Here is a 15,897-nt window from a genome sequence, read left to right as displayed (position 1 = left end):
TGTGCATCTCATATAACATGTCATATAGGAGGTCATATGTGTTGACCTTCTCCTATTGTATTTGTTCATCTGTGTATGGAGAGGATTAGCGCCATTAAAACTCCATCAGTATTTGGGCGTAGTTCAGTGAACTCACCAGATTGCTATTCCAAGTACTTTGATAAATACAGATAATATGTATTAATGGGTCGAGGCGATTGCATTGAAAAACTAATAAATTATTCATAACAGTTACGTAATCAATCGATAGTACGGACACTTTTCATTTACAAACCACCAAAATTCGTAATCTGTTAGCGTTGGAAAAGAAACCACGTGAATAGAGTGTCATCCCCCTGGTTGGGATGTTGATGACGCCCACTTGCTCAGAACCCTTGACGAAATTTGGATGGTGTTTAATTTTACTAATGGAAAAGAGAGAAAGAAAACCGGCAGGTTACTACAAAAACCTAATAAAATCATCCATAGATATTAGAAAGCAGCGTATAAAGGAAATAACTTGGAGCAAGGAAGATGTATTCGATATGAAGGAAAGTTTATGTCATATTATATTTTCACGTTTTGCAAAAATAAATTTGAGCTTGCAACCTCAATATTCCGTGAGTGGCAATGGCTCTACAGTTGTTTATCATACACTACGAAAGTTACTGTATATCAGCTACGATCGTTGGAATACGGACTATTCTAAAGAAAGAAAGAAATAGGGGTGTTGCTTGTAATTTTAATTAAGAAAAAAAAACCACTGCACTACAAGCAGGTTGAACTCATCACCTGTGGATGTCTGCAATCGTAGATTGAACACAATCATGGCCCTGCATGAAATTATCGATTGGCTCCAAACAAAGGATTTGAGCCGGTGTCCTTCACCGTAGTTATGACGGAGTGCAGTCCATTCAATCAAATGTTGTCATCAACCTATTTGATCGTAGTGCAGGGTTATGTGTGTGAGACGAACTGTCACGGTAGATTGCAATCATGCTTTTGTTGAATGCATTTGAGTAGTCCGCCATATTTACGGGATGATACGTCACATGCAAGGCCTCTATACTGGTCTTTTCAAAGATACTCAACTTACAGGAGTCTCTGATACAAACCTTATTAATTTCTATGAAGATATAAATTATTTATAGGCGTATAGTCTCTGGATTATAGTCATGATAGTAATGACCTATTGAAAGAAATGAAAGCATGATTAAATTTTTCTAAAGAAAACGTTGATAAAAGCATTGGCTTCTACAGTTTGTTGAGCTAGTGATCTAGCTAATTCTTCAGATTCATTTATGTTTGAAATTTTTACTATGTATGATTATTTTTGGGAGAATAACAATGAAAATAAAAATGGCAAATGATGCATCAAAGTATTGTGAACTCATTGAAGAAAAAAAGCCTTTTTTAAAAGGCTTACACTTAAAAGTGTATGTAATAATTCTTGAATGTGTATTATGTTTCATGGGAACTGCTGGTCTTAAAGATAGGAATTAAAGTCGTTGAAACATAAGAAATGTTGTCTTTCCTGTGCTTTTTTGTGTGTTTTAATACGAAAATCCCATTGAAAATATTTAACTCGATCCCCTATGCCGAGACAAAACACGCTTTCCAGTTGATAAAATCCTGCTACACCTGCCTTCATAATGGTAAATTCCTAACTTGATACCGCTTCTTCCAATCGATAATGACGCTATTGTTATGTACGGGCGAAACTCCACTGACTGAGTTTTGGGATATGTTTTCACTGAAAGGCAGCTGTTTGCTATCATTTACTCATCAAGGCGTTCCACCGTTATTATAAGGACTATGCTAATAATTTAAAGGTTGACATGTAGAAAATAAACCATACTTGATTGACATAGAGTACTAAATTTGTACCTATTTACGGTTGGTGGCACGCCTCTTACAAACTCGACAAAAAGTCAGGGCTGCCCGGTGAAGCAAAATGTGCACTGGATTAACACGGGAGTTTGGATAAGATGGTAGATTTCCTTTCTCATACAAATGCATGTTCCCCGTTATTAAAGCTTGTACCGGGTTAAAAATTCAGTTATATTGAAAAGACTAAGTAATTAAACCATAGCAAAAGTACTAAAATCATAGCTTTTATACTTTTTGATATATGACGTTAACTAGTTGATCTAATATACCTACAACACAGCGCTACCAGTACGGGTCAATTACCTATGTGAGTGCCCCTGTGTTGTGTGCATACATGTAGTTAACAATAACTGCATGATGCATAAGCGACACGACCAGCATTCACTCGTGGCCGCCATGCTTTGTCATTTTAAACAATAATTGGTTAAAATTCCGCGGCGCGAGAATCGGCGAGATGTATCGTTAAAGGGACATCTAGCATGTTCTGGTAAATTTTTAAGTTTCAATAGAGAGCTTGCGAAATGAAGTTACTTTAACTTTAACTTTAACGTCCAGAGGATTATAGAGGATTATGTATTCAAAACCAAGGTGGTCGCAAGCTCTCTAATGTTTGCAAAAAGACTTGTATAATAACCGACCATTATAGTACATGTTAAATAAGAAGAAAACTATTTTGGCACGTCAAGTGATCATGTCTGAAATGCCCAGTGCGTTCCAAGGTCCTGCCTTGATCACATTAATTAATATTCCTTTATTAGGATTGCAGGCATTTGCCGCTATAAAATTTAGACTTACTTTATCTTGTATCAGAATACGCTTGCAACAAAACGATATATTCAAACAGACACACACCCCCACACACAAACATATAGTTTTGAGTATAGGCCTATAGTGATGAGAAATCTGGAGGTCAACTCTCCCAAAGAAATTCAAGAGCCGTTTATTTGCTGCTACCGTCGAATCCGTTCTAACCTATGGATGTGAAGCGTGGACTATGTCTCCCAGACTATGTAAAGAACTTGATGGTTGCTACACAAGAATGCTTAGATCAGTATACAACATCAATTGGAAGCAGCACATCACGAACAAAGAGCTATATGGTGACCTACCGAAACTTTCACAGAAGATCAGAGAGAGGAGGATACGTTTCGCTGGGCACGCATACAGAAGCAAAAATGAACCTGTAGCTAAGCGGATCCATTGGACACCAAAACATGGAAACAGAAAACCTGGTAGACCCCCCACAGTGTCATCGCCCCGATATCTTCATGGCAGAAAATGCCATGGTAGGTTGAATCCACAGCCACGCATGGCCATTGTGTTCCCACCTGTTTAATAGTTTTTAAATGCATAGTGGGCTGAAGGACATCCGACTAAGGCTAATGACATTAGCCTGTGACTGACCTCTGTACGGTCAGCGAGCATACATTCGCCATTGTCATCTGCTTATAGACTGCCTCTACGATAGTCTCCTACACAGCCAGTTTGTGTCAGTCGGTCTGACACTCGTCGATCCTGTATGTTCGTGATAGCCACATACAGTCTGGCCCGAGACTACCTCCACGAGGGTCTACGCTGCGCTAATTAAAATCTTGAATTTTGGTCACTTTTTCAGCTCAAGACGCAAGCTACTCTCTCAAAGCGCAAACTAACGACTATCATATCTGTTCATAATATATATTCAAGTGCAAGGAACCACATCTGGTTTCTTTATACGAAATCATTTACGGGAGATATTCATCATTTTCCACCCCGGTATCCAAAGATTTATCGTCTGAATATCAATCGTGCATAGCACATTTACGTGTATCGATCCCGTGTATTCATTTCAGTGTCTCTGGTTGTATAATGTAATTAACCGGGCGATGTCGGTGTGCCCCCTCTAACATACGTGGATGTATTGAAACAGGACACTGGACTGGATGTTATGGATTTGGGAACGGCCATGCAGGACAGAAGGGTTTGGCGTGCTGTTGTAGTTCGAGGACACCACTCATCTTAAGCAAAGCAAGTAAGCAAGATGAGAACTTTCACAAATCATGCTGTTTTGTCAAAATAAATATTGTTGCAATTTTCATTTGTTATTTCAAGTTGATTGCGCCACATCATGAGATCAAAATATTAACATTCTAAAAAATTCCGTTGACCATGCCCACAAAATCTGTAAATGTCCTTTTAAACAACTAGGTTTTTTCCGTAACTAACCCACTTGCTTAAAGGCTTTAACTTGTGAAAAGTTAACGGATGTTAAACTTTTCTGTTTAAACCTGTTAAACCAAATTGTTTAAAAGAAAATATGTGCCTTTAAACAGATGTTGGTTAAAATCGTAAACAATGTTTCGTAAACAGCGCAATCTTAACTTCTCCGGTAAGAGTGAATGGGCAATACACATTAACAATAATGTGCTGCTTTATAGTTTAGAATGGACGAAATACACAACGTAAACTCCCGGTATTGCTGGGTAGGTGATAGCTTGCCTGATCAGAAACTATGCCTCCAGGGTTATTGATATTATTTTTCAAATTTTGTTTATTTCACCATCAATACTATCACCTGGACCATTTCATTTTTGTAACCATTTTTTAGCACAATTTATTTCAGCCACTGCAATATTAAGGCCAGCCCTACTGATGCTTGAGAAATGAGTGAACAATATTTTTAGAAGATACATGTTCACATATTATCAACCCAAAGAGAAAGGTGTGGACAACATTCTTTGAGAGATTGCTTGCTTGCTTGCTTGCTTGCTTGCTTGCTTGCTTGCTTGCTTGCTTGCTTGCTTGATTGCTTGATTGATTGATTGCTTGATTGATTGATCGATTTATTTTGACTGGGAGTATACATCATTTTATTCTTTCATTTTAAACTACAATGCATCTTGTTAATGTGTATTGCCCCATTGGGATGGTCCAAAAATTATCTCAGTGACGTGAGAACGGATTGGGATGCTTTTTGCATTATTTTAAAGCAGATACTTCGTGGTTTTGAATCTTTAACAACATTTTAATTTTACTGCTGATTCTTAAAGTTATCCACAAGGCCTATTTTTATTGAAACACCCTGTATAGATCATCCTGGGCCACCCTGTAGTTAAACATTAAGGTTATTAATAGACTACATTGCAAACGGGTAATTGGTTCCATTAGTAGCCTTGACTGTATGGATATTATCGTCATGGATGAACGTTTTGACCTGACCCAAGCTTTTTGTTATTTGCCATGAATTTGGCAACTACATGTTATTCATATCTTCGTGTGCGTATAATTAATACAACATACCTTAAAGGTAATGGCTCCCATCATGTATAAGTTGTTCCATCATAAGACTGCGTGGTTCCATATAGACTTTTGACTGTTTGATATAATTTTATCAAGATATGGCAATATGATCATTCTGCTCAGATATTTCCCCTTTCTGGCACTGAAACAATACCATGCTCACCATGGAAGTGCTTTCACTAAATATATTTTGCCAGAGAAGGTTACAGGCCCAGTCAAGTTCAAATACCGTAAAACCCCGTCTACAAGGATATACCCAAGAAACGCCCTCAATAAAATTGGTTGCTTGTTGTATTTGGAGTTTGAGCAAATATATACTGGCACTGGGTGGCTATGCATTCCATCTAAGTATGTTGTAACACCAATCAATTGTATTGACATAATAACGACTGTTTCGTATATCAGGATCGTATAGCTCAATTGATAGAGCGTCAGACTTTGGAACTGAAGACATGCTGAAGAGAGCATGGTCCGGGCACCGGTTCCGTTTTTTCATTCTCGTTTAATTTTAACTTTTTGACATGTTCTTTTTATCTTTCTTCAAATCTACCTTTCTACTTTTAATTTTAGGTGCGTTTTTTTTTGTTTTTGTTTTTTTTATAGTTTTTTTTAGTAATTTTGTGGTTTTATAGAAACTAGTAAAAGCATTTATTCTAAATAATAGCGAAACCCACGGTTAGACAGATGTGTTGTAACTACTTGTCTGTCCTCGTCTTTGCAATAAAAACCTATGTTGCACCTTTGTGCCATCCCAATTCTTGAGGTATGGTGCGTTTTTGGCTTAAGCACGATTTTGTTTCTACTTGAAATGAAATCAAAATAAATATTGTTCTGTTGCCACAATTGCAGTTTTTTCAATAAAAAAAATAGATGAGGAATAATAATTATTCCATATTTGAATCTATTGTCCCATCAAGAATAGAGTGTCTTCAAAAACTTCAATCAATTCATCTGACAAAGGAAACTATTCTGGTCATTCAATTTTGTTTCGCTTGCACCTGTTATATCACAGGCGTTGGTAGAGAAGGCACACTTCTCTTGTCTTCACCGAAGTAGTGATGTAAACACTAACATGATTAATTACCATAGCTAGCAATGGACATACACTACACCACATTTCGCCATAATTCATTCTAGAAACGCTTGCTGTTAGAATAAGAAAAATTTTAATGCTAAATTATTGCACATTCTAGGGAAGCGTGGTTACTGTTTTGAAATAACCGAGTGAGAGGGTTTTCAAGAAAATATTTTTCCTGTCAAAACTGAAGCATCCTCTGTATAAAAGAAAATATGAATATTAACTGCACATCATATATAACTATTCGTGATACCCAATTTTGGCATATTTGAGGTCGTTTATGAAGCAGAGAATTTTATTTAAATTTTATATACGCCAAAATATTTTTTTTATTGAGCAAGAATAAGGATAGAAAAAACGTTAAAAAATCTATGTATAAATAACATTAGACCCGGCAAAAGATTACTGTTTCGTTTTTATGGTATTCTAATCTTTTATTTCCCGAAGAAACATTTGGGGTCTAAAATGGATTTTTTATGTAATTGATAAAAACATCGAACGTGTATACAAGAAAAATGGTAAGTTTTTCTCTATAGTATTTTACTGACCATGGAAATGTACTGAGACACAAGCACGTGTCAAAATCGATATAATGTATTGTCCATATAGACGCCCAGTTATCATGCTTATCGTTGATTTTTTTGTATAAAACACGCAGTTAACAACAATTGAGCGCTAATAGTACACATAAATGTTTTTATTTGAAATATAATTCCAAAATATGGTACGTTTTCTGCCTTTGCTTGTCACGTGGTAGGCCTATGTTGAAGTTGCGATTATATCTTCGAATAAGTTCCAAATGAATTCCAACAAGACAAGTAGCCGAGTGGTCTAAGGCGCTGATGGGTTTATAGTGTGCCCAAAGCAGTCCGCAGTCCGCCGCCGTGAGTTCGAACCCCGCCTCCGCCAAACTTTAATGAAGTAAAAATTAAAATTGAAATTTTACTTTTAAAACATTTCATATTGGGGAAATGTGACTGGCAGAATTTATGTATGGCGTGGAGTGGTGTGGACATACACTATTTTTTGTTCCACTTGAACCCATACTATAGGCTATTCGCTGTCGATGTGACGTAATTAATCGGATTAACTACCATAGCAATTGATGAATACAATTTCGAATATATAGCCCTGCACTTCATCGTTCACGTGGCACCTATGCATTAAACCATAGTTGTCAAAGAAATGCTAATCACTCGCCATGTAAGATTAGTATTTATGAAAAGAGTGGTATTCAATATATGTTTGGTGACATACGCGGGTGATTAGTGCAATCTGCTTGATGGTAGTTATTGCGATTATTACGTCACTTCGACAGCGAATTGTAGTATAGACGAATCCAACAAGCCAAGTGATGGTCAGAATTTATTCGGCCATTATACGCTGGTGAAGTTGCGTAATTAATCGGATTAATTACCATAGCAATAGGTGAAAACAATTTTGAACATATCACGCTGCGCTACAAGCAGGTTACACTCATCACCTGTACTGTGTATGTCTGCAATCATAGATTGAATACAATACTGGTCTTTTCAAAGATCTTACAGGTGCAGCATGATATGGTTCAATGAAGAGGTACCGCCTGAACGTATCAGTGTATAACGCGGTATATTCAAAAATGTTTTCACCTATTGCTATGGTAGTTAATCCGATTATTACGTAACTTCGCCAGCGTATTGGAATAAAACAGGAGGATGTGAGTTCATAAGGGCAATGTCGGGGATAGGTCACAATCGATGTGGAGAGATGAGAGGTCCGACCAACAGCCATAGCGATTCAACTAATTCCAGCGGACGGTCTGTGGCTAGTAAGGAATCGTCTTTGACCACATGCGCAGATCTGTCTCGTCAGGAAGATATTTAATATCCCGAATTTATAATAGGCCTATGCCTACCAGTTCCATCGTATAACCGATCTGCTAGAGAATATTTGTTACCATGTTTAATAAATTCGTATTTATCGTATAATAAAATGTAGCCAAATGTATATTATGTGTCACACGGTTTTCTGCTGAACCACTAGCAGGCTATGTTACCACATCTATGACAATGACAAAGGTGAATTTTGATGATTTTTACGATCGTCCGGATGAGCAAATCACTGAATGGGTCTTTAGTTCCATCCTCTCCTTATCCTGCCAATATTATATGAATCAAAGAAAAATAAAGAAAAAATAAAATTAAACAAGAAAAAAAGACAAAGAAAAGAAACAATAAAAGAAAAACAATAGAATAAATTAAACTAAATATGAAAAAAAAAATGATCACGAAAGGAGTCTTTAGAAAATCCAAGAAAATATAAATGAAAAGTTTGAACAATATTTTGTTTATAAAAGTTTGTGTGACCGTGATGAGGCTCGAACTCACCATCTTCCGATCTAAAGAACCAAAGTCTTATGCCTTGCCAAGTGAGCTATGCTCGTGAGATGCGAAATAAAGATAAAATAATACATTGTATACCTGCTTGTGTCGGTAAATGATTTGCTCAAATTCCATAATGATATAATATTGTGGAGGGCGCTAGCGTGAAATATGCTATCATCACAGTCGCTTCTATTCCTTATAGACGGGTTTCTACGGTATAATTAGAGTTGACTAATCTACCAAATGCTATACTTTGGTATCTATAGATGTGACCTTGGTCCCTCATAAGAACAAAATGATCTGAGGCATGGTCCAATAACCATCATTTTTTAATGCTCATATTAAAAATTGACCCTCGGTAAAGCTACTATAGTAGTAATATCGTCCACCCACATTATACCAATCATTGCTCAAATTTGACCTCATGTTTTAGAGAATGAGCTTTTGTACCTAACACATTAAAAGGTCATTCAATTATTATACAGACATATTGGGCTAACGAACTGGTACGATGGGGAATGATGTTACTTTTGTTACTGTTGGAATTGTGTAGCGTAAGTTCAATAACTCTCTCAAAATAATATGACCTCAAGTTGTGGAGTATGAGGTTTTTGCCAATGAATTGGGTCGCCAAAAAGAGAGCAAAGTAAACCAACTTGAAGTAGAGAAATAACTAAATAATATTACAGTATGCAGAGGGATAACAAATAACAAAATAAGGTACAGAAGTAGGTAAAGTTCAACAGCAAACAAATACCATTTCCAGTAACCTGCAAAAACAACAACAACAACAACAACAACAACAACAACAACAACAACAACAAAACAGTAACGAACAGGAAGGCATATACAAATATGCACTGGACAAGTGATGAGAATCACTATGCCCCAAAACCATAATGTTTTCTTGGGCATTCTGAAGTGAACGCTGGTCAAAGGTGATTTTGGCCTATCCTGAGCTGTTATGACCCCCGTACAAAAAACCATGACTTCCCTTTTTTGGTATACAAATCTATTACCCTCCAGTATATTCATGACCCCCCTTCCGAAGAAAATGACAACCCCTAATATGACATTCACGTCGATCGTGTCCATTTCATACGGCAAGGACTTTCACGGTACACTGGTTCTGATAGCAGGCAGGTAAATAGATGAACGTTTCAACTGCGTGGATAACAACAATGGGCTATTCCATTTAAAATCCACACTACCCCTGTGGAAGATTTAGCTGAAATCTGCCACACGGGGAGTATCAATTTTGAATAGAATACACAATTGGGTAACTTCTATTTGAAATACTTACTCCAGTTGTGGAAGATATAGGTAAAGCCATAATACAGAGGAGTATGGGTTTCAAAGTGATTATCCCTGACCAATTACATTCGAAAAACAGACTCCCCCTGTGGCAGATATTTCCAAAATCTTCCACAGGGGTAGTGTGGATTTCAACTGGAATAGCCCAATGGAGCTGCCCACCCAGATGAAAAGAATTTCACTTGCTATCTATCTCCCTGTCTGCTAGAGCGTCATTCCTGGTCTGTCTCTCAACGTGTTCTGTTCATTGAGTTCCTAATCGGCTACATTACAATCTCCAATACATAGTCACGATGATTTTGCGTTGGTTGCTTTTCGCTTCATTTAGTGTACATGTCTTTGCTGTTTGTGATGATCCAAATGCCCAAGTGATAATTGTTGGTGGAGGTCCTGCAGGCATATATGCAGCCACTGGTTTAATAGAGCAACATGGCATAGAGGACTTTCTCATGTTGGAAGAAACTGACCGACCTGAAGGGTACTTGTACCCGATTGATTTCGGTGGGCTGAGCTTCCGTCCCGGTGCCTTGTACGGCTTAACACCAATTAAGCCCTTAATGATGGAGCTCGGTATTGGCTTAGTGGCAACCGATAATAGTTCGTACACTGTTTACAACTATAATGGGGAAGATGTTACGGCAGAAGCTAGGGAGAGAGAAGCAGCATATGTTGCTGCGCGTGAGAAAGGTTTACCGTTAGCTGATGATATCGACAGATGTCTACGTCCTCGTCCTGATATACCATATAAGGCAAAGCTTGGAGTCAATGGATGGGTCGCTAAATCCGATATTGACAAGACTATGGAGTGGTTCAACTTTGATTTCAACGAAGGACTTTCTACTCGAGATGTCTCTACAGGTTGGACATATCGTCAAGCTATGGCAAATCTTTTCCCCGATAAGTGCTTCATTACTGGTAGAGCACGAATAATACTTGACGGCATGCTAGAGCAGATAACACCTGCGAGAATAGCTCTCAATTCGGTAAGTATGTTGGTGGTAGAATCAGTATTTTGATCTATTCCTGCAAGATAAAGGACATAGCCAACTAATTTAAATACTTGACACTATGAAATATACAAAACTAGTCTGAAAGGGGTATGCATAATACACAAGGGCTAAATATTAAGTGGGGTGCGTCGGGAGATGGTGTCAACTTCATTTTCATAGAAAATGTGCTTTTTATGAGTTTACTTTATGGTGTTTATAATGTAGTGAATTTACCAAAAAATTGCGGCTTTTGTGGTGGCTAAGTGTTGTGGTGCAAAAATTCTGAGATTGGGCAGATTATTTGTTATTATACATGTAACATTTATTGGGCTTTGAGGTGATATTCCTAAACTTCGTTAGCAATTGAGGCTTAGAGCTTAAAATCTATCAGTTTTGAAAATGGGAGCTGGCTCTAAGATTTTAAATGAAATGTACGAGTACGTCGTTTAATTATTACAGCCAGAATATTAGTCAAACGTGTACGCGATGTTCGTAACACTGTCATTCACATTCACACAGGGGCGTAGTCGGGATTGATTTGGGGGGCGTGGGGATTGAAAAGTGGACCATTTCCCCCTAAAGTACAGCAAAGTGGGCCATTTGGGCCTCTGGTTAGAGGGGGGAAGGGGGCGACCCCAGCCTCTGGCTATACCCTAGCACTCTCATGACTACATTATTGCAACATTAACAATATATCAGCAACCCAAATGAACAAAAAAAACAAAAACGTTTTTGCCATGATAGAGAGTAAAAAATATATCCAAAGTCGACTTCCTTTAAATCAATTGTATTAGAAACTTTGTAAGATATCTAAAAAAAACACAATATTATAATATTGTAAGAGTACTAGGGAATGCCTAACATGCTTACCATACCTCAACAAGACACCGAATATTTCTGATAATGGTATGTTTCTCACCCTTTATCTAATATAAAAAGTAGAAAGACTGAAACCTACTTATTTCTGTTCATGTCTTTTCAGCGTACAGTTAACGTCACCCAAACTGATGAGTGCGTTATAGTAACCACATCCGACGGTACTGAATATGTTGGCGAATATGCCATTATCACCAATTCCGTTGGCGTGATTCAAAATGGTGGCGTGACCTTTGAGCCTTCTCTACCCCCGTGGAAGTCCGAGGAGTTCTTCCGATACCAAATGGGGACACTTGACGCAATCTTTCTGAAGTTTGACACCAAATTTTGGGACGATACCGAATATATCCTGCACGCAACTGATCGACATGGCTACTACCCTGCGTTTCTGAACTTGGAGGCGGAAGGCTACCACCCAGCTGGAACGAACATTCTGATTGGATTTCTGACTGGTGACGAGGCATATCGAGCAGAACATTTGTCTGATGAAGAAGTGCAAGCAGAGGTACGTTTGAAATAAATGATACATTGTATCGTATCTCGTTATAACCCGGGATCAGTGTCAATTGATAGTGTCAGGTGTGTATAGAAAGAATAATAATTATGATGGGTGTGGTCCTTCAGTATTTCGAGATATCCAAGGGTCAAAAGGTTAATACACAAGGGTCAAAGTTCAAAATTGTTGGGATTCTACAAGTTTTACAAATTTCTCTTGGTATTCAGAAAATACACTATGACTTGATCTATCTACACAACTTAGGTGACTAAGCATCTTCGGTATTGGAAACTGTAAAAGGATCTAAGACCAACCCTTCACATTTTGTCTCTTAAGGACAAACAAACATTTTTTGTATTGGCCTTTATGACCTAGTGAACACCCGTTTATATTCTTATTTTATACAGCTCAGACCTCAACATAAAAGCAAACAATGTTAGTCATTCCCAGCTTTAAACTTACAATCAAGTCCTACTCGACTAAAAACGCTCATTCGCAATCTATCCCCGACGCTGTAAACGGATATGCACACGAATGGTGTACGCAGTATTTTTTTACTCATTTTGTACACCTTTAAAATCAATCCTGACATTGAAAAATAGTGCTGTTGATGTAAATAGAGCACTGAATTTGAATTTGTTTTGCAATAATGCAAAATCCACTCGTGTACTCTTAATAGTACAGTTCCATATGTATTCTCGCTGGATTTGTGTGCCAAAATGGATTTTATTGGCTAACTTAGTCAATTTTGGGGTGCTGATTTAAAAAAAAATACGGTACCATTTTTTTTCAATGGCGTCTTCGGTCGCCATTTTCATTATATTTTGTCCTATATCTCAACTTCTGAGCAACATAGAAGAATTAAAATGGTGGCAATACCTATATTTGTGATACCAGGGATTCCATTAAAACCATTGTTTTACTTGTAGCTAATTTGGTTAGGCCGCCATCTTGAATTTCAAAATGGCCGCCATATAATAATTCTTGTCTGTGTCTAGATTAATTTATTGTTGCTTATTAAAAGCGAAAACGCTATCGCAATTCAGTTGGTTATTTTATGTTTGTTTAATCCTTCTGTACTCTCCAAAGGTGATTGGTGTGTTGAGAGATATGTACGGCGAAAGCAACGTACCAGACCCAACCGAATTCTACATGAGCCGTTTCGCCACCGATGTAGACATATACGGTAGCTTTTCTGCTTACCCGATAGGAATTCCTCCCGAAGATTCCCAAATGCGTCTCAAAGGTCCCACAGGCCGTCTTTACTTTGCTCCAGAAGACGCCGCTGACATCCACATTGGCAATCCGTTCGGCTCCGTACTTGACGGTTTCTTTGCAGCAGGTGGGGTAGCTGGATGTATTCAGAATCAAGAATGTGACGATTATACGCCTGATCGCAGTATCTGTAAGCCACGACCGGTAAAACAACGCAAAAATATGAACTAGGTTATATTGTGAAGATATTTGATCGCTAAAGAATTCTGTAAACATACCTGGGGTCAATTACTAAACATTTAACCCTTCGTAACTCAAGTAACCGTTCGTAAAGTTACGAAGGGTCCCTGTAATAAATCCCTATTACTTACGTTCGTTAGCAAGTTTAGTGAAATGGAACTTATGACTCGTCACAAGTTACGAACGATTTCAAGACTTACGAAGTTTAGTGAAATGGACCCCTGGTCAGTGTCTTCGGTTATATTCATAAAGGCGCTTTTATAAATACTTTTGTTCCTTTTGTTTAAATTAAAGGCACGCATAAATTAGCCATTCACCACTTTCAAACCAGATGTCTAGTCAGTGGAGTTTTGAATAGGCCATTTTGTCAGTTTTAAAACTGGGCCTTTGTCTAATCAAATGCTTGTAACTTTGCTTCTTGAAATCACATTGGATTCAATAATGTGCCGGATGAGATAAATTTACCCAAATATGGTTTAGTTTTAAAATTAGGATTTCTCTTCCAAGTGTAAGGATACTTTTTTGGCGTAGTATATGTTATCAAAAACGACACTTTAAAAGAATATGACGACGGAAAAAATATTCAACGACGGAAAAGTTTACAATATAATCACAAAGTTGAACAAAATAGACATTTTTTTCTGCACAGTAGTCTCGTGTTGTTCCGCCTTTGCAATCAAATGTAAAGGAAGACCCCCCGCTATGTAGAAGGTCACTTCGAGACTTACTATCTACAAGCTGTTATGGCAGCGCGGAGGTGGTCACGTGCGTATTTATAAAAGCTCATTTATAAATAATAACCGAAGTATATTGCTGGTATTCATTATAATATAAATAATATGGTTTGGCTTCGTATATTAAAGACAATACGTGATGCAAAATCTTTGATAAGTAAGGAATACTTTGCTGGTGGCTGGCAAAGAGGAGGGGGATGGCTTGAGATAGGGACATCAAAATGGACGATATTTAATCTATAACATATATACTATCTTGATATATGCTTTTTTCATTAGCTAAACGGTTTGTTTTATTCCTTGATATTTTTTTGAGAGTTCTTTTTAAGTGTAAATAATTTTGAAAACAAAATTAGATATTGGTATAAATATGGTTTAATTTTCAGTGAAGTAATGTCAGGAATAATAAATAAATGTTTGTGTATATAACTTTGCCTGTTTGTTTCTCTTTATCTATTGTGTAGGCACGGTTGTTTGATGTGATCATTTATTAGTTTTTCAAACAAAAAAGATCATGTACTACCTAATTTTAGCCTTTAGCCTTAAACAGCTAAAAGCGGTATCATGCTAACATATACAGATGCTTTTGAGTAATTTTCAACTTTAATTTCCCCTTATTTACAACATTATTCACTTTAAAAGCATTTTTAAAAGCTTTTTCGGATATAAAATGTATCTATTTATGACAAGATTGGTGGCGCTATTTAGTTACTGGAAATTACTCTTTCAAGCTTTTAATACAAATAATTCCTATTATTTTTTGATGAAATATTTTATAAAATTTCTTTGTTGTTTGTTTCACCTATTCCATTTATTTTAATGGCAGTATTGATTACCTACCCTTACAAATTACGAAATATGATTTAGGATAAATAGCGCCACCTATAGTTTGCATTTACTTAATAATGAAGCCAATTCTATATACATGTACATGAAACAACCGTGTAGGCTATATCTCATAGTTTCCGAATAAATCACCCTTTGACCTCTCATAATCATGATCACCCTTGACGGTATGTGACAAAACATAGGTGTTCGCATCCCAACTTTTGGCAAATATAATTCTTCCAATACTCTGAATGTGACAACTCGCCATATTTGAACTCTCCAAATGAACCTCCCCACTCCAGAGTACAAATATCCCAATTACATTAACCTATAAACGCCAAGAAACTGCTTATGCTAAACATAACTCTTCCATTACAACACACCATATTTGAACTCCACCCTTTTCGAATAATCTTAATGTGACAATGTACCATATTTGAACTCTCCAAAATAACAAAATAATATCGTCCTCTCACTTCGAAGTATAAAAATTCCTAATACATTATTAATATTTATATAAGGGTTTTTATCGATACAATAATTATATCAAATGGATTGTCTCTGGAGAATAATACATTGGCAGGGGTATTTGACCCCCACCTAATAGGCTGAATAG

The 15,897-nt window shown here is 37.0% G+C and overlaps 1 protein-coding gene across 1 annotated transcript; it reads left to right on the top strand.

The window, feature by feature from the left end:
• Nucleotides 1-9,955: 9,955 nt before the first annotated feature.
• On the top strand, nt 9,956-14,573 carry LOC140160736 (uncharacterized). Its single transcript, XM_072184035.1, has 3 exons — nt 9,956-10,886; nt 11,875-12,273; nt 13,354-14,573. The coding sequence occupies exons 1-3, from the start codon at nt 10,197-10,199 to the stop codon at nt 13,708-13,710; spliced, it is 1,446 nt and encodes a 481-aa protein (XP_072040136.1). The 5' UTR covers nt 9,956-10,196; the 3' UTR covers nt 13,711-14,573.
• The last annotated feature ends 1,324 nt before the right edge of the window (nt 14,574-15,897 follow it).

The sequence above is a fragment of the Amphiura filiformis genome, chromosome 9 (genome assembly GCF_039555335.1).
Source record: "Amphiura filiformis chromosome 9, Afil_fr2py, whole genome shotgun sequence".
Lineage (NCBI taxonomy): Eukaryota > Metazoa > Echinodermata > Ophiuroidea > Amphilepidida > Amphiuridae > Amphiura > Amphiura filiformis.
The sequence above is the reverse complement of the archived record's forward strand: the minus strand, read 5'-3'. Positions and strand labels throughout refer to the sequence as shown.